The 20,735-nt window shown below is 36.6% G+C and overlaps 1 protein-coding gene across 1 annotated transcript in view; it reads right to left on the bottom strand.

Annotated features, from left to right (window-relative positions):
* CUL1 (cullin 1) overlaps window positions 1–20,735 on the bottom strand; it is a 52,768-nt gene that overhangs the window by 18,678 nt on the left and 13,355 nt on the right. Inside the window, exons 2-7 of the mRNA XM_017822543.1 lie at window positions 18,405–18,697; window positions 6,317–6,491; window positions 5,261–5,428; window positions 4,173–4,223; window positions 3,120–3,210; window positions 2,243–2,406 (exon numbers count right to left, since the gene is read on the bottom strand). Of these exons, the coding sequence (XP_017678032.1) occupies window positions 2,243–2,406; window positions 3,120–3,210; window positions 4,173–4,223; window positions 5,261–5,428; window positions 6,317–6,491; window positions 18,405–18,544 (789 nt within the window). The 5' untranslated portion in view covers window positions 18,545–18,697. The remainder of the gene's footprint in view (window positions 1–2,242; window positions 2,407–3,119; window positions 3,211–4,172; window positions 4,224–5,260; window positions 5,429–6,316; window positions 6,492–18,404; window positions 18,698–20,735) is intronic.

Raw genomic sequence — 20,735 nt, 5'->3', positions numbered from 1 at the left:
TAGGAAATGAAATCAACAGTTTGGGAAGGAATATAAGCTCCTGCTTCAGAGTACTTGCTAGTTTCTTACCAGTATGGAGTAACAATCTTTACTGACAGCAAATAGCAGTAAATCTTTCTGATGACCACTGGGGACTGGAATCAGACTAGTAGTTCTACTGATCTTGTATTTAAGCAATTCTGTACTTCTGTAGTTCAAGAAATTCTGCTGCTTCTAATGCTGCTTCTTAAAATATCCTTAGACCATCACTTTTAACATTAACAGTAAACTCTCAGCTCCTTTATGAAAAGAAATATTTACTCTGACTTCATGTTTGCTTATGGTCTCATTTTTTTTGTGTTCTTATAATTCCATTTTCCTTTTAAAGTCACATTTCAGAAACAAGGGAAAAATAATCAGTTCACACAAAATATTTTCACCTGTTTTAACTACAGTGATCAAAAGTTCAGTTTCAGACTATATTTCAAGGGACAGTCTTAAAAAATACTGACCTTTTTCCCTACAGCACATCAGGCTATGCCAGCTTTACTCATGAGTTCTGGCCTGAGAAGAAAAATTCACATTCCTTCTAAACTCAGTAAGTCTGCCTGTATAACTATACACACAAATCCTAATTCTAATTAAGATTTCATTGAGTATTCTACAAGAAACAACCACAATTCTACTATAACATGGTAACACTGATGTTATGCTGGTGTGCACTAAGGTACTCCAACAGGTTTCTTTTTATTTTCTGATGCTATTTATGCCCAGTCAGAACTTAATGTACAGTGCTTCAGGGAGAATGTCAAGTAAGCATACTAACAGCAGATTACTCCGTCTGCAGTTCATGCTTCCAACAGATTACTTTTAAGATCTTATAACCACTAGTCTATAAGGAGATGCCAAGACTGCTCAAATAGCTTGTATACATCTCTACTATACTAATTTGAGCAGAGACTTAAGGCTACACATTTTCTTGCTGAAGATCTGCCCTGTCTTCTGCCAAGTTTATAAGTGCTTTCAACTTCAACATCAGCTTCTAGCAGTGATTTGCTCTTTTGCGGATCTTTGAAGACTTGAGGATTGTTTGGGGTACTAATAAGTTATTTCTACTTGCCACTAATCTCCAGTTCTTGAAATAGCAATGACCTTCAGACAGCTTTTTACTGTCCTGTACCAAGGAAGCCTGGATGAGCCAGTCATTCAGGTTATGAATGATTGAAATTCCCTTACTCCCTTTTTACACGTATATTAGGATGAAAGTTAAGACAAGAAATTAAAATGGAAGTAGCAAAAAATAATTAATTCAACAACAGAAAAGTAAACATAGGTAGGTTGCCTAATTACTGGGCAACTATCCCAACAGACTAAAGGCATGATTCATTTTACTATGTTATATCAAGGACTCTCCCACTTTTTTTTCTTGGTTAATTCATTGACTTTAATGCCAAGAGTCAAGAGAGGATGTGTTCTGTGGTAAAAAGCATTGCACAAAAGATACAGCATGGAGGGATGTGTATCTGCATATCACATACTCAAAAAACTCTTATTTTTTAACTAAGCTGAAAGGGAAAAAAGAAGCAGCAATTCAGAAAGTAAAGAAATGTGCTGAGAAAAATATATAAAGCAGCACATGTCCAAGACGGAAGATGACCTATCTATTTCACATTCAGTAAGACTGATCCAATAACCAGGCTAGAAATAGTCAATGTTTATCCTGTTTGCTCTTAGTTGCTCTGTCTGGGATTCCCAAAAGCAGAGACTAGTCAAGACTTTAAATCTGGCCTCTGTTGATCAGAAGTAACTGCATAAGGTTCATTACAATGAAATATTCTGAGAGAATTAAAGTTCATTAATGATCTATTTCCTTAGCCAGCTTGGTCAGGAAGAGATTCCAATAAATGTGCCAACACACAGTTCCTGTACAGGAACAGTCAACCTGTAGGTTTAAAGCAAAATTATTGTTTTAGTGTCTTGAAGTCTAACAAAATGTGAAGTTATTTTAACATTCTCTTCTGTTTTGCCCATTAAGAATGTTTCAAACTTCCACTGTACTTCCTGAAATGCAGCAAAGGAGACAAACTTCAGACCAGATAAACACAGAAGCAAGTCACTACAGGGAAAAAGAGCTAACTCTTCCTGTCAAAAAACCAGCATTTTAAGAAATTGATAACAAGAGCCTAGAATTTATATTATTTTACCTCTAAAAAATACCTGTATCCGGAAAAAAATGAATCACAAAGCTGATTAAGTAACTTACCTTCTTCATGTACTCTGTGACTGGGTTCTGTTGCAAGAATTCAGTACTTTCCCGTGTATAAAATCTCTCTGTGTCAGCAAGAAACTGAGATTCAAAGGATTCTTTATAGACAGTTAGTGTAGGTCCTTTTGCAAATGCATCATCTTCATTCAGCCCCAGCTCCACTACATGAAAACAGAAACAAACCCAAAAAAACTCAAGTAATGACAAAATTGTTTTTTATGAAGTGGTCTCTTGCAAATAAACGAAGTACACTCCTTTTAACTTAGATGAAGGTAATGGATTGGGACTGTATTAGTGCCACTTTTAAAAACTTTTAAAAATACACATTGATTTTGCACTTACACAATAACCAACACAAGACATTACTCACGTAAATTTCCTTTTTGGATACATTTCTTAAATGGATTATAGGATTTGGAAAACTCTGCAATCTCAGAAGCTAGTTCAAATTTTCCCCCCCCTCTTAGAGTTCCAGATTATATGCTTTTGTTTTTATTAATGAAACCTATAATCTGGATGGCAAAATTCTCAATATCGTGCAAAAGGGAAAAAACAACCCCACTCTGCTTTGTAAACTACTATACTTCTCCCCTTCCAGATTTAGGTTCTAAATAACAGATTTGTAAACAATGAACACTCTTGTCCATCGGTTGCACTTTCAAGTATAACAAATATGGTATAACCAACTGTAATTGTACCAAGTGTCAGTACAAATATGAAGTTAAAAAATATATAACTGTATTTAAGTTACTATAAAAAAAAAAATCTTTATTGGACATCCGAGGAGGTGGGATGTTACTTCCAGGCTCTGATAGGGTACCTATATTTACTTATTCTTAAGAAAATAATAGAACCTCAAAGAAATCTCATTTACCATAGGATTGTACAACTCCACTGATCAGCCTTGTATTGATAGTTTCACCATTTCTTTCCTTTTCAATCAATTTCAACACCGCATTTGTTACCTTAGAAAACAGGAATTAAAAGTAAGTCAAGCACAGAAAGAGCAGCTGGTAGATCAAGCACAGTATTTAATCAGGACTGTACTCCTATACTGAAGACAAGTCAAGCCCCTTGAAAACAACATTTAAGGAGATCTGAACATATGAAATTCCTACAGAGTATGTTACACCTTTAAGTTATATAACATAATTACAGTCTGATTAATGGTCAGATATATATGGGTATTAAAGTGCTTAGTCTTTTTTCTTCTCTTTTTTTTTTTTTTTATTTCAAAAAAGCACCTTCTAAGCCAAACTTCTTTTGTTTTATACCTAAAAGACAAGATGACTCTGTGGCAAGAGCTGAACTCACCACCTGTTCTTTACACAAATGATCTGCTGCAACTACTTCATCATGAAGTACTGGTAAGTAAGTGAAATCAACATACGTACATACCTGAAAATTGTGGTGGAATGTCTGCTTTTATATTGTGTTGATTTAAATAATTTAAAATATTTGGTTCACCCGAATCTCCCAGGCATCAGTGTAGATTTAACAGTTCACAGTAACATCAGAAAAGACCAAAATCCCTGCCTGTCACTATTCTCATAAAATCTTGACTCTCAAACCTTAAGACATGACTGTCCTCAGCCCCGATTCCTGCATGGCTTAGACTAAACAGCTAAAGTTGCTACTTCATTTAAAATGAGTCTCCTTAGCTTTTTTTTTAAAAAAAGACAAGGGTCCTCTCAGCAGAGAGATTAACAGTCTTGGTTATCAAGGTTCAATCATACACATGGAGAAAGGCCTATTCCCTCAAATATTTATCTTTTTTAACATCACAAAAGAGAAGCAGAAGGCTCCCTTTTATTTCCAGGGTTTGTGCCCCTCCCATCCTCTAAATTCTCTCTGAAGCAGTTACTAACAATATATAAAACTAACCCAATAAAGTAACACTATAATAATAATATATTTATATATATACCTGCTTATTTAATGGTCTGAATAAGCAGTCTCTCCAGGTCACCAAGGCAAGCTAGAAGGAAAGGAAAGGAGGTGAAAGATGGAATAAAAATATTTACATACATACATATACATGCAGGATAACTTCTTAAAGAAAGCTGATATAGTATGCTAAATAATCAGAACTCTTACAATTATTGTATTTTGGCACACACATTTCTCAGTCAACAAGACTGTTTCACACCTAAATTACCACTTGCTTTATTATTAACTCTACCTTTCCTGACAGTGATCCACTGCCAACTGTGAAAACTAACAAAGCCAGGAAATTACTTTGACAATATACAGCTTTTTTTGTTGGCAATTTCCAGGCTGACACAGTCCCTTAGCATCAGGCTAGTAAAGTTAAGAGGAAGGGAACTAAGGATACCAACTGTTTTTCTACTATATGCAAAGTTATTTTAGTGAAGCAGTAAAACAGTACATCACTTTCCTAATGCTACACCAGCAAGGACAATAATTATCATTTCTAAAAAACCCAAACAACAAACTTTTAGTTATCTGAAATACAGAACTTCTGCTAAGTTCTTCTCTTATTTATATTACTTTACATTACAAAAAGATTTATCAAGATCACATATCAATCTTTTGGAACTGTACCAAAATAACTTACACTACAAACCAAATGTTGACTAAATCTTAGCAGCTTGAATGCTAAAAAATTTGAAGAGATGCATTGAAGTCATCAGAAAAAAACTGCAAGTTACTTCTTCATTTGGTATTTGAAACACTTGGCTGAATTCTAAGTGGAATGACAAGGCCACACTGATGCACACAGACAGTGGTATAAGCAGCAAATATTCAGACAGACAACCCTCAACAGTCTAATACTGCAAGTCTCAATACATACAAGGCAGATTGAACATCTCACAGGCTGAGACCCTTGGAATTTTTACAAATATACTGGGGTGGGAGTATGGAAGGAAGGGAGATTTCCACTTTGCTCAACTTCTATGAACTTCCTACAGGATTCAAGCAGCAATCTGCAGGATGATAATGCAAACATGACAGATGGAATAGATAAATTGCACCCTTCAAAAAGCTACTTACTGAATAAATTTCATATATTCCTTTACGACCTTCATCGCACTCACGACGAACCCAATGTCGATTGAGGTAGGCACATATCCCATTCAATACTTTGCTTGAAAACCTATAATCTTCCCACTGTTGAGTGTAGAATTTCAGCACACTCTCATCCATCAAATCTTCACCATCCTAAAATAACAACAGTTTACCAGTACTGTTGGGCAATTTCAAGGTAAAACCAAGATATATAAGGGTGTCCAAACTGACTGCGTAATTAATCTACACCATGCAATGTATTCATAGGAAACGTAAGTGTTAATACATCTAGTCCTACATTAATAAAGCACAAAGCCAGTATGAGATTTTGGAATTAAAATGCTGGGAAAAAAATGCACAGCATAGACAAAGGTCCAGAAGATACTCCTGTCCCTCCTGTGGGAGAGAGCATGAGGCCACTATGTTAGAATCAAGCACTGACACTGATGGGTGCACCAGGTAATGCATTCAACATGACAACCTCCATAAAATGTACCACCCATTCCCACTGTTGCTCCTTGGGGAGCTGACACCAGTGAGTGTGGATGGGAGAGAAGTAGTAATGAAGTAAACGGGTAGTAAATAAAGCTCCACATTCAAGAAAACAGGTATGGCATAATATTTCCTTTTCTTAAGAAAAAAAAATAAAAAAGGAAAGATAAAATTTTAAAGTTCAAGCGTCTTTCCAAACTGGACCTCTACAGCCTGAATGGACAAGGGAGTAAAACCATGAGTAAATCTGGATAATGTTAAAATACAAGACAGCTTAAGATGGCATGTAACAGTACTTCTCTAAAACATAGGAATGCTGTTTTGGCTTGATGGGGAAAAGCAGCTCACAGGTACAACTTAGCAACTGAGGTAAAGCCTACAAAACATTCTAGTGGTTAATGGAGACAAAAGCAAATTTCAAGATTATTCCTTTTTTTTTTTTTAACTTCCAGTGGCTGCAGACACTTCTAGGTTTGTTGATATAAGCTTTTCTCAACCTTGCCCCTATTACTTACTACAAGTGCAGATCAATCTCACGTCCCATCTTACCTTAAGGAGATTTGTCAAGTAGTTCTTCAGAAATTCTTTTAGCCGTTTGTACAACTCCAAGCCAACAAACTGAGCACCTCCAGGTGTCTGGCCCTTTTTTGATTTAGAAGGAGGTACTCCAGCTCCCCGTGCTTGATTAGACTGGTGTACACTGGTACAGTAGTTATAAACATGACTGACAGGAGCGTTAAGGAACACATACGTACCAGTGTAAGACATTAAAAATAAAATGAAAAACTACGTTCATTTCAATAAGATGTCACTTATATGACTTAAACATAATACATTACAAGATGCATTAGGCCACATCAAATCATACCAAAGCTAAGAAAATTAAGTAATTTTCAGCAGTTATCTGCAGTAGAAATCTGTAAAACTGCTGAGAGCACTGCACGTACTAACCTCAACATCAAATTTACCTAACACTTACTTAACAAGATCACCAAGAAAACAAAGCAGTGGAATTTGCTGATAAGGTTATTTTCAACATTTAAATGGAATTTATTTGATGTATTATATTGGCCTTCTACAAATACATAAGCTTTCATTTGAACTGGAAGAAATTTCGACACTAACCCTCAAGCAACATTCAGTAGTTGAAAACATAGAGAATATTTTTGCATTCTTTCAGACACAATCCTTTATAAAAGATTTGTCCACTTAACACTGGCAGACAGGGCACAAACCTGGAAAGCAATAAAGGTGAGAAACATGTACATTTAAAAGATTAATAAATAAAGATTATTAAATAAATAATGGAACCCAATTTTAGGCTACAAGTATAATCCCAACATTTAAGTGTAAAATCACAGACTCACAGAATTGCTTACGTAAGAAAAGACCTCTAAGATGAGTCAAAAGATTAATCTGGCGCATCCAAGTCCACCACTAAACCACCTCTCTAATCACCACGTCTATGGGTCTTTTAAATACCTCCAGAGACAGTGATTCCACCAGCTGCTCCTCACAGGACTTGTGCTCTAGACCTGTCACCAGCTCTGTTGCCCTTCTCTGGACATGCTCCAGCACCTTAAAGTCTTTTGTGTAGCGAGGGGACTAAAATTGAACACAGGATTTGAGCTTCGGCTTCACCAGTGCCAAGTACAGAGAGACAATCACTGCCCTGGTCCTGCTGGCCTCACTATTGCTGATACAGGCCAGGATGCCATTGGCCTTTTTGGCCATCTGGGCACACTGCTGGCTCATGTTCAGTCAGCTGTCAACCAGAACCCCCAGGTCCCTTTCTGCTGGGCAGCTTCCCAGCCATTCTTCCCCCAAACTGTAGTGCTGCCCGGGGTTGTTGTGACTTAAGTGCAGGACCCAGCATTTCTCCTTGTTGAACCTCATACCACTGGCCTTGGCCCATTGATCCAGCCTGTCCAGATCCCTCTGCAGAGGCTTCCTACCCTCCAGCAGATCAACACTCTCACCTAACTTGGTGTCCTGTGCAAACTGACTGAGGGTGTACTTGATTCCCTCATCTCAGTCATCAATGAAGATATTACCCTGAACTGGTGCTGGTACTGAGCCCTGGGGAAGCCCTGTGACTTGGCTGCCTGTTTGTTGCCCATGCTGCATGCATTGACACAGATGCACTTGGGTTACTGAACCCAGGGTGATCCAGGGTGAAAAGCTCTAACTCCTATGCAACCAGGCAATTCTGTGGTTTCTAACATATCAGTGACCCTTTTGTCTTTGCTGTCACATGGATCTCTATCCCCTACCTCAACTGAGATGGCAGACTGAAGGATCTCACTAGCATGCTACCCCTTAAACATTGGTGCTGCCCCCTGGTTTCATCCTTCTCCCCCTTCAAATCTAGTTTAAAGCTCTCTCAATGAGCCCTCAAGTGTCTCAATGACACTTTCCCCCCTTTGAGACAGGTGTACCCTGTTTGTTGCCAACAGGCCTGGCATCGTATAAACCAACCCAAGATGAAAAAAAAAAAAAAGAAAATCAAAATTCTGTCAATGACACCAGGCTCGGAGCCAAGGTATTGATCTTCCAGCTTTTCCTGTTTCTTCCCTTATTCCTTGCAACTGAAGGAGAGAGGAGAAAAGTACTTGTACTCCTGATCTCTTAACCAGTCATCCCAAGGCCCCGAAGTGTCTCTTGATTACCCTCGGACTTCTTGCTGCAACTTCATCTCTGTTTACCTGAAAAATCTGAGGACCATACCAGGGTAGGAAGTTTTCTCTTCACACCTTTAAGTCAGGCTTCACAAAGGCAGCAGACAACCCTAAGAAGTGGTAGCAATAATTTTTCCTCTTACACTAATACAGCCTGGAACTGTTAATATAACATTTCAAGAAAACATTCAGTTTTCTAACCTAAAACATTCGAATATTCAGAATTCTTTCGAAGTAGTAAGAGGAAGTCACATTGCCCAAAACATTTCAAATAGGAAAGCATCCTGAAAGAAATCACTCCACATGCAAGAAAAATAAATTAGCTGGGTAGCACCTAACAGAATTTGATGAGGACTCAGATCTGACAACAAAAATCACCTTGATGACTCACACGGCAAACAATCAGCCAACAGGAACAAAGCTACTGAGCACTCATGCTTCTACTGACAGTCTAAGGGCAGGCTTTTGAATCACATCTCGTGTTAGAGAACACTGTATTGACCAATCCAGAAGGTTTAATTTGGTTTTAACTTGTGTTTAGCACAAGTGGACCCAGCTTTAACCACCAGACAGGTTTCTTCCACAGTACAACACATACTATGAAATTAATAGAGAGTTGACTTTTATCTTTCCTTTCAGAAACTCCATCACAATGTAGTGGAAGACATCAGCACAACCAAATCCCAAGGGAATTATAAACCCCACATATATGACACATTACAGTCACTGTGAACAGAGTTGCTTGTAATAAATAGTAAACTCAAGTAAAAGAATTTCTTACAGTATCCACTTAACTTTCTTGTAATTAACTTTAAAAAAAGCTTCATAGACAAATCATACCCTTAAACTGGGTTTAATAATCAGAGTATCTTGCATGCCATCAGGAACAAGGCCCACAGTCCTCATATCAAACTGGAAGGAAAGCCTGCTCATGGTCTGTATTCACATACTTGTTCAGAAAGCCATTGCATTCTGTGCAAAGAAGCAATGCCCTTTGCCTAAGATTAACCCTTTCTGAAAACATAAAGCATATTTTCATTTCCTATCTGTTATCTCATCCAGGTGCCAAAAAACTAAATTTCCAATGGTATCAACCAGTAACATAAAGACTTCATCTGTGTTGAATTGAAGCAACTGAACTTTTAATCAGCCCCTTATCTCTATCAGCCACTGATTTCCTGGACATTAATGACTTTTTCTACCTCCTAATCATTTGTTTGTTCAAATTCCCTGGTACTGTTGCTATTACCATCTACACTTTGACTTCAGGATTCCCTGTTCAAGTGAGGAACACCACACAGCACAACAATTTTTTTCTAGATACGCAACTTACTTTATTTCCAGAAACAAGAAAAGCAGGGCTTATCTCACAGTTTCATTTTAAAGGAGTTACTATAAATTTATCTAAAATGGAAAACCTCTCCATCATGATACAAGGAACTTAGGGCTGATTCATAAATACCCAGTTGACAGACTTGTCTCCTTCTTCCTCTAACTCTCCTATCCCAAGTGGCTTTGAGCAAGCCTAAAAATATGAAGACTGTCTAGCTGATGGGTAATTCTTGCAGCTTTGAGAGTAGTGCCTGACGAAAAATATTCCTTCTGTTCACCTCTATAAACAATCACAACAACCTTCAGAAAAATAAATACCAAGGTTAGAAGGCATAAGCCTTTTCCTAACTCCATACATTTTACTATTAAAACTCAGGATTCCTTGTAAATACTGAGAGAGATTGAGACTTTTTGTCCATCCCTGACAGTAATCAAGCCGAACGAAAGTAATATCAGTAACGCCCATCTTTGTCTTTTATTCCAGCTTGAGACTTGCTAGTCAAAGGGTTCAAGGCAGCACTTTTGAAATTCTCTAATATAGTTGTTCTATACAAGTCCCACTGAAGTTAGTTTGCCTGTGCAGAAGGCTGTTTGCAATTGTAAATAACTCTTTGACATACTACATCTAAAAGAATGCTCTCTCACACTTTGTTTACAATCTGTGTCCCCATCTGCTAAAGCCAGCCACTGACAGAAAGATTGACATATTCAAAACAAAATCAGATTTGTGCTGTTACAACAAAGTATATGACAGTCCATCTCAGAATAACAAGGGGAACACTATGAGAAGAATTCTTGGTTGCAGAAGGCAAAATAATCCCCTCAATGCTTTGTATGCTAGAAGCCATATACATACACAAACAGCTATCAGGAAACTTTTTTGTGGGTGTTTGCACAATGCTGCATAGCAATTTCCAACTACAATAAGCAGAGAAGTAAATTCATCAGTAGAATAGTTTGCACCACAGTGAAGCCGTGCTGGTCCCCAAGCTTCTGGTTGCTGAACTTCAGATTTGGCCCAGCAGACAAACCATCTATAGGAGGAACAGATCGAGATCAATGTCCTCTAACCTCTACACCTTCCTTACAGTGAAGGAGAAATGACATTTACTTATCTAAATTAAAATTTAAGGAAGAAGACTGCAAGGAAGTTTATGAAATGATTCAGCATTGTGCTGTTCAAGATGAAAAATCTATTTCAGAATGTTATTCTCCTATAATACTTTTCGAAATGGGATACAAAAAATAGCCAAAGACAAATTAATTTTAACACCTTTGTCATCAGTATAATTGACACTACTTTTGACTTCCTTGGCTCAGTTTCTAAAGGTGAGCAGAGCAAAGGGGAAAAAAAAATCCCATGCCTCCAAGCCATCTTGTATAAGACCATTTCCACAACCCACCTGGAGAGCTTCCTTGGCAACTGCTTTTTCAGTAGCATGAGAGCTCATGCAGGCCATCAGTCATCTGGACTAAGGAAGTAACCACCACTACAACTAACTGTTGTCCCTGTTCCCAGATCCTTTGCTCAACAGATCTGAACTTCTGTGTCCACACAAGGGAAGTGAAACAGGCTCTCTCAGTAACAGTCCATATATTTTTTGGGCAAGTATGCCATCAAAACGCAAGCTTGAGCACGCCATGCTCAGCTCTAACCTGCTCTCCTCCCCAGAAAAGTACCAAAGTACTCCATACAGCTTTTTTTTTTTAAATTTTGTCCAAGAGCAACTGCAAAAAGAAATTATATGAGGAAAATTATCAGTTTTGTAATTCAATACACAACAGGAAAGCAGTCAGACTTTACACCGATGGGTGCAAATTGCTCAGTTTTGCACGAGTCCTTAGTCTTAAATTTTTAAAAAAGAAAACAGTTCTGCTGAGGTAATAACTGATTCCTCTTTCAGCAGTACAGCTGGGTCCCCACAGTTTTTCCATTTTCCTATGAAAAATTCATATAACTGGAAGAAGTCTGTTGAGGAACAGATATGTAAAATTGAAGGAACTGAAAGGGAAGCAGAATTAACACAACATAGCACAAACTATAGTGCAGAGAGAAATGACAACTAAGCTTTTTAAAAGGAGGAAGCCCACAACAACAACAACAACAAAAGCTGAACGCTCTACCAAAATTTCTCTGTTTTTACATCTAGTCTCTTTATTATAAACATCAGTTTTAGACATAAATTTGCTATTTCACAGATCTTAAGCAATAATTAACTCTATGCTCTATGTTTAATGGCTGGTCAACAGGACTAAGTTGAAATTAGTTCCACTTCTGTGAAAAAGTAGTATTTTTCCTAGATCACACCAAAGGCATGCAAGAACACCATACAGAAAGTTACTGAAAATACTGATAATACTGATAAGAAAATTGCTAGGAACGATTATGGAAGTTTTGTATTCTTGTAAAACCACTTCTAATACAAACAATACAGCCTATTATATTTACTAAAGAACAGCTTTACATATTTTCTTTAAATTAAAGCCACTCAACTTCTGTTGAAATCCAGAAGATGAGGCTGTGTGAACCTCACAAAGCCACCTCGGGCATAAGTAAAGCTGCTAAGAGACATACCTACATGACTTTAATGTTTCATAAGCCAAACAGATTAAGGAATTTTGCAAAAGTTCTTGAAATTATAAGGTTGTCAAAAAGCAATCAATCTTCAGAACAAGTGCTTTAAACACTCACTTTAGCTTTGTGAGGAGCAGCAGTAAAACAAAAAACCCAGAAACCTTCATTCTTTTCAAGAAGGTATCATCAAGAGAATTGATGTATGTTTGGTTCATCATTCAGTAAGGAAGGGTTACCTCCACAAAACAGTTCAAAGAAAACAAACAAAGAAACAAATTAAGATCCCTTCCCCAACCCCACACATTCACCACTTGTGTTACAAAGCAATTAAGTCTCTAGACTTAATTGATACATCTAAGTATTTAGATTTGATACAATTGCTGTTCAACCATCCCATTTCAGTCAAACCATTTTAGTCAGGGAAGGACTGCGGCAGAGACTGAAGGAGCTATTACAGCATCAGCTGTGCAGCTGCTATGAAAATCCAGGCATAACTCAGCTCAGACACATTTCTACAAGTCTGAGATCAGAGAAACTTCCAGCAAAAGCTATCTGAAGACTAATAGATAACTTCTTTTTTCCCCTCTTCATGGCATAAACTCAAAAGAATCACAGAGAAGCACTGAGTTACAAGAAAAACACAAATTTTCAAAGCCAAATGCATAAACAAAGTGTACAGTCTTAATGCCAGGAAATGTAAGATCCACTGTAACTGAGGTTGCTTTTAAATTTAGCTGTCGTTGCATTGACAGAGGTTGGTTTTGTACAGAATATTATTGGTTACTATAAAAAGCAAAGTAGAACAGCAAGCGATCACTGTGGAAGAGGACATAAAGGGAAATGATTAATATAAACATATTCTGCCCTTCTTTCAAACTGAAGCTGCCATTTTTGTAACTACACACAAATCCATAGAATGATACCTACTTTTCCACACGTTATGTACCCTTCAAACATGTAAACAAATACATTTACTTCTACCTTCGTGTTCCACACAAGCCTTAACTAGCACATGATAAATGCTACGAAATCGAGTATTGAAAGTAAGCAAGACTAATACTAGCAGACAGCAGAAGCTGCTTTGATGCACCAAAGTGACCTTAAACAATCTGACATTGAAGTGAAAGGATGTCTTAGAGTGACAAAAACTCGAGACAAAGTGGAAGTTTCCAAGATTAAAAAAAAAAAAAAAAAAAGCATGCCCTAACACCTCAGTATCTTCTCAGTATCAGAAAAAGCAAAATAATCTGTTCAGACAAAAAAACCCCACAAGAACATACCATGCTGCCTGGTAACAACAGATTCATGTAATTAGAAAATAAGGATTTTCACAGTTTTAGTATGCATGTGCTGAGTAAAAATCCTACTAAAATACAGGAATTCAAGTGAAAGCCACTAGGAAAAGGATTGCAATAGAAGCAACTACAAATGGATGGCAAGAGAAGGGCTTCATGGTTTTGACTGGGCAACATGTGCTACTGGTGCTGAATCTATCCAGAGGCAAAAAAATTGCTAACTATATTTATACATTCTATTTTATGAACAGACAGATTATCCTGAGTCATCTGGTATTTTTAAAATGTAAGCATACTACACTTAATTATTTAATGTTTAACATAGTATTTTCCTTTACCACTTGCCAATATCCGAGAAAAAAAAAATCCCACCTTATAAAACAATTACAGTAACCTTTTGTGATGTACAGTTAGTTACATTTGGTCCAATGGATAATCAGTAACTACCTCTTTGTTAAAATAAGTAAATAAGTAAAAAAAATTGAATCACAATAAGCAAATTTTGAAACAAGGATTTCATAAAATAATGAAATGTAAAAGAATAGCCTAACCTTAAAATACTTTAAAAAATTATTTTGAAAATAATTACTAATGATGGCTAATAACAGAATAATATAAGAAACACATTTGAAAAATCCAATTTACAGGTGACTTGAGTAAATTTTAAGTCATAGTAAATTCAGTCATTTTACTTCAAATTTTCACATAAGAGCTATATGATAATTATGCCAAACAACTACTCAAATGTATCACTGGTAATTTTTATGTACACATTAGAAAGACTCTGAAAGCCAATCCAGACACTGCAATCTGGACACTTCATTTTATGTATTAGCAAAACAACCACACCACACTTTCCACAGTATAGTAAACTATCCTTATCAATGAAAAGATTTTAAGACATCTTCATGTAAAGAAAAATCTTATTTGTTGTAAATTAATGGCATTTGGAATCTTTAAACAGTCTTAGTTTTCCCAATTGAATTTTCTTTAAATATTAAACTGAGTTTATGTAAAAAAAAGGTAATTTTGGCATTTCAAAAAAAGTACACACATACAAAATAGAAGCACAACACTAATCTTTCCATTCATCACTCATATCTGAAAACTGGTAAGTTGATGTGTGCTTGGACAAAAAAAATAAGTATTTTAACTAATTTTTTTGTCTAAGTCACTGTGAAAAATTATGCTACTTTAATAGTGCAGGAAAGTTTTCTGACAGTCTAGTACTTGGTCTGCGAATCTGCTTAAGATACATAAAACAAGAAAATTAACAAAATCCTTTCATTCTCTCCATTAAATATAAATGTAAGAAAATCCCAATTCATCCTCTCATACCACGAGGCCTCAGGAAAATAAACTGCAGGCTCACCATAAGATTAGTTTGAAAAACAGGCATCACCTTGTGGCAAAAAAGAAAAAAAAAAGAAAATAACACAAGATGTATGACTATTTAATCATTGTCAGGTGACATTAAGAAGAGGTGGCCATAAAGACAAGTGACTTACAGCAATATAAATAAGTTAAGTAAGAATAATTCTAGTAAACAAAGTAATAGGTCTTCAACTAACAATTCAAAATAGAAACTGGCAACTTGCTACACACAAACACAGTCCTCTCCTGGACAGTCTAACTGAAGTTTCCTCCAAATAGACTAAATGCTGCTGAGAGATGTTCTGTCTATATATACTGCTCTAACATTGACTTTAACAAGCTAGTCCCGTGGCTCACAGCCTATAAACTAATTGTCACTAAACTGAAAATAGGGTACACAGGCCCTTCACTCACATTAGTAGTGCTGTTAGATCTACTGTTCCGAGAAATCTAGTTAATTTTATTGACTATTTCTCTTTTCTGCATGAAGTCAACGCTTGGCACATAATTCTATGCTAGCTTGTAATACAGGCTGTCAGATGATGTTAGTTACTGCTGTAGGAGATATCAGGCACTTCAGTACTAGAAATCACTTGATATCTGGGTAAGGAACAGAAAAGCATCCAGATTTCATTTTCAAGAATCCCACATATAGGGAAAAAAGCCCAAACACCAGAACAACAAAACACACAAGAAAGAAACAGATGATCATCTGATCTGACAAAAAAACTTGACAAAAAACCCCGCATCCTGCAATCAAAAGCACAAATAAATTGTAGTTAGAAAAAGGAGGGATGACAACCTTGGTAACCACCATTGAGAGGAAAGATTTTTGGTTCACCTCAGTATTCTCAGATCTAGAAAAGCCCTGAAATAACCAACGTCTTTCTTCTCCCACTGAAATGAAGGGGAAAAAAACCCCACCTAAAGTACAAACTCTGGCCTGTACTCAGAGATTGACTCTAGTGTCTCACAAAAAGAGACACTGAATAAAGAAAATTAGTGCAGGTGTGATAGAGATACAAACATTTTGAATTGCATAACTATTCTAATTCTTTTCCAGATGCACTTGACCAAGGCACAATAAAACCTTCTACATCTCCAATCAATTTTGACTGAAAAATTAATAGCAGATACAGGATTAAAGGCAAGTTTGCTTGTATGCATGGTTCTCCTCTGCTTATAAATCAGAGGGATGAAATTGAATCCATTTCATACCCTGACAAAAAAAAGAAAAAACGGGGGATGGGAAGGAAGGAAAAGGACAAAAGAGGATGAGGGAAGACTGAAGTGCCCACTGCACAAGACCTAGCATCCTTTAAGTAGGGCTGATCTTCAGACCAATTACAGTTGCAGCTGAAACTCATCCGCATCTGTTCTGCTTTCCAAACTAAGCTGTTCAATAGGCAGAGCTTCCTGAAATAAAAGTCCATCAATCTACTGGACTTGCTGTACACAAAGACTGAGCAAATATGTTACAGTTACTGCATTTGAAAGGAGAGTAATCTTTTAAGCACAACTTTTGAACATGTGCACATGGTATAGGATGCAAAATGCATTATTATCTTCATAGTAGATGAAAACCTCAGCCTAACCAGTGTCAAATATTCTGAGTTATCAAACTGTTATATTAATCCACAAATCAAACTTGACCAACAAAATTATCCACTAAATTAATTCACTTATGAAAGCAACAAAAACAGTCCTTAGTTTTGAACCCGACCACTCCTTGAAGAAGCAATGGGAAGAAAATGACTAGTTAATAGACAGTATATCCCTTTTACAGCTTCATTCCAAGAATATTTGAGAACATCAGGAGAAGAAAAAAAAAAAAAAGTGTTTTACCATTATATTTAATACCTAGTCTTCAGCTGCCCTGCTTAACAGACCTCACAAATAAGGATATATTAAAGGCACTCAGAAGAAAAAACTCTCTCAGAGGTTCTACCACATGACAAGTTTCTGTCAGACATTCAACTTTTGCAGACTGGTTTCACTGAGTCAAGAACAATGTTGAACCTAGCGCTGCAAGAAATCAGTAATTTTAAGTCTTAGTAAAAGGTCTGACCCGAAACAAATGTTATTACATCTTCCCACCACTATTAAAGAAGTATCCTAGAAACACTCAGCAGACCGATCAGGGTTCTTCCCACCACCTCCGGAAGCATAGATTCTGCAGGCACAGATGGGTAAGATTACACATTGATGCTGAGATTACATGTACAGAAAAACTTTTCTACCTCCTTAGAAAGTCCAAGGAACTGCCAAATTGATTGCTTTATAGCCTTCCAGCTCCTCCTTCTTTTATAAAAGCTCTGCCCTTTCAAAAAAATTAACACAGACTAAAATTTCATATGCTGCACTCAGTGCCAACAACAGCTTTAGACGTTAGTTTATGTATCAGAACAATAACTTTGTTAAAATAAAGCAACTCTAAAAATTGATAAACAAAAATAGCAGAACTACTTAAAGGAAGATATGAAATGTATTCAGTCATAACTTCTATCATATGTCTACACACTTAGCAACCACCTCCTTACTTACCACAACTTACCACCACCTCCTCAAGCAGTACTTACTCTACAGAGCAATACAAGGTTACGAGAGTCAGTGCAACATAACAGATGCAAAACAAAGGTGGTTTCTCACCAAATCCTTTTACATGCCACTGTATAGGTGGAATATAAAAGAATTTCTCACTTTCTAAATAAAATCTTTAAGTCAAACACTGAAGCTATAATATAGCACAAGACACGTGTCTCTTTCAAATTAGTTTTAAAAGATCCTTATGCACTACCTGACAGAAAACAGCTTCCTACAATCTTCCAGCACACTCACACAAGGATTTTAACTCCCCTTTTAGCATCTTATAACCACTCCCAGAATGGGAAGATACAGGAAAACAGCTCTCTGATGCAAGCTAGGAATTGAAGAGAAATCCACTGGACACATATTACTTTGAGGATGACATTTGAAAAATTTTTCAGGTAACTGGACATTATTACCACTAAGACCTGCAGCATAATGCCAGAGACTAACATATAAAGGAAAAAGAATTTCTGTTTTCTTTGTGTGTATTGTGGACTCAAAATTACACCTATTAATAAAATCACTTTAAACATCTGCTCTATCAAAAATAATAGTAATCAAACTTGAAATACAGAGGCAGTCATAATAATTACGGAAGTCAGTTTTCCAAATAACAGAATGTTCCTGCTTATTTGCCAGTAATATTAAATAGAAAAGGCCAATCTTCAAAATAAAAATAAGTATTCTTAAAAGCCATTAAGTCCAATGGTTATGAAGCAATTTTGAGTTTTGAGAAGTAAAAAGCTATCTCTAATCTACTAGCAGGGTACTAACTGTCACAGGCATTAGGATACGTGTAGAGTTCCATGTATCTGGATTTTGCCATACTTTGTCTGGTGTAAACCTGTTGAATTCCAGCTCTAAGGTCATCCCATATCTGGTCAAGACCAATCTGTTTAAGTCCATGCGGGTTCTGACTCCTATTCGATGACATTTTGTATTTCCTGTAAAGTCTTCCAGTGCAGCAGCCTGAGATCTGGTTATTCCTCCATCAGAATCACAAGTCAAGTAACATTCTAAACTCAGTTGCGGCAACTCAGTGAGATATTCTTTACATGCAAGAAGTGATGTTTCCCAGGAAGATAACCTGCAAGAGGAAAAGAAAATATACACCTTATATGACAGTCCAAATTCATTCACATTAAGGATACAAAATTAATTATTTCATTGAAACATTGTCAATTACATAGATGAGAAATCCAAGATGAGATCTGAAATACCAAAAGCAAGGAATGTAATCTTGCAATTCAGCAATCCACTAGAAAATGGGACAGTTAGTGCCCAGAGCTGCCCAAAGGCTGCAGGTACTTAGGTCAGGGCAGCTGACGACAAAATCCTAATGCTAGTAACAAAACATAACAGTAAAAATCTTTCCAAGCAGCAAACACTATCTTATCAAGAAGTGTTTCCTCCCCATACAACAGTAAAACTCCAGTATTTCCAACTCCGGGTTCTGTGGTAGCTCATTGTTTAACAAACATACTAATGGATATCAAAGATTAACCAGAAGATACTACAAATAACTTCTTCTTGAAAGAAAGAGTTATCAGTAACTCCTCCAGACCTGAGATTCTATTGCAGGTAACCTGAAAGTCCAAGGTATTTTGGAAGCAGAGAATTTTTCCATCTGGTAAACACATGCTTACACTGATTTCTTTGCTAAGTAAAAGAACACCACTTCCTTCATGTAATTTTAACAGCAAGAGAACATGCAGTCAAAAGTGGTGGGAAGAAGGAACTACTAAGGGAAGTACACAGAATAAATAGTGTGTGAACTGTGAATGAAAGAATCAGAAACTAAGAAAATGCACTACTCCAATGAGTCTTAGGTGACCATAGTTTGGGACATAGTGAAAAGATGGTTATCAATTCATCAACTTCATTAAATGACAGGGTAGGAAAACAGTCACCTGGAAGGGACCACTAAAAACATCAAGCAAAGAAGATCCATTTTTACATAAGTCCATAAAAATATTTTTCCAGTAACATGGAATCACGTCTTATCCACCAAAGCAACGAAATTAAGATATAAAAAAATAACAAAGATGGTAGCACAATAAAAAAAATTAGCCCAAAAATAAGAGTTTTAATAAGTCAGGACCAACTTAACCTTACTGCAGCCTTTCCATTTATATAGGGAGCTTATAAGAAAGATGACTTTTTACCAGCAACTAGTGACAGGACAAGGGTCAATGGTTCTAAATTAAAAGAGGGTTGATTTAGACTGAATAGAAGGAAGAAATTCTTTACTGTGAGGGTGATGATGAGACACTGAAACAGAGAAGTTGTGGACACCCACCCTGACAGTGTTCAAGGCTGAGCTGCATGGGGCTTTGAATAACCTGACCTAGTGGAATGTGTCCCTGCCCAAGGCAAGGAGACTGGACTAGATGATCTTTAAAGGTCCCTTCCAGCCCAAACCATCCTGTTATTCTGTACCCTAGAGCTCATTGACTGAAATACTCAGAACACAATGAAACTTGATGTTTTTCCGTTCTTCTATAGACAATACAGCTTTATGATAAACCTGTCATCAAAGGCTCATATGAACACTTCCATAATTTCAAAGATAGTATAGGTCAAGACTAGATAAATCCTATTATTTGTTTTTGGCTTCTGACAGCAGAATATAAAGATATTCCTTCAGGATCTACAGTAAGTCAGAGGTGCTTTCTCACAGCCACTTCCAGGCTACTACATGTTCCACTCCAGGTTTCACAGAGTTTTAAAGATTAAGTATTGTGTTACCCCCTCCTTGAACCCCACCCAATTATTTGTAGTTCTCTTCTGCCTTTTCTCCTGGACCCTAAAAAGACCAGCTAAGATCAAGACATTTCTTCATTTTTTTCAGCCAATGACTGTCTTACTACAGGAACACAGAAATTACCACTCCTAATAGTCCTTTACTTTCCCATTACCTGTAAGCATTTAAATCTCAAGCTCTAAGTAGATACACAGAGAAATACTTTCATTATGTCAGTCTCAGCAACAAGTACTGTCTCATTTTAATCTGACATACAACTGTTTATGTAGTTAATTTTTCTTTTTCTATGGGTAACAATTACTCAGAGAATTAGGTGGAAAAACAAGAATTCAATCAATATATATCTTAGAAAACACACACC

This window comes from Lepidothrix coronata, unplaced genomic scaffold, assembly GCF_001604755.1.
Source record: "Lepidothrix coronata isolate B3197 unplaced genomic scaffold, Lepidothrix_coronata-1.0 Scaffold3, whole genome shotgun sequence".
Lineage (NCBI taxonomy): Eukaryota > Metazoa > Chordata > Aves > Passeriformes > Pipridae > Lepidothrix > Lepidothrix coronata.
This window is presented reverse-complemented; position numbering and strand designations above follow the sequence as displayed.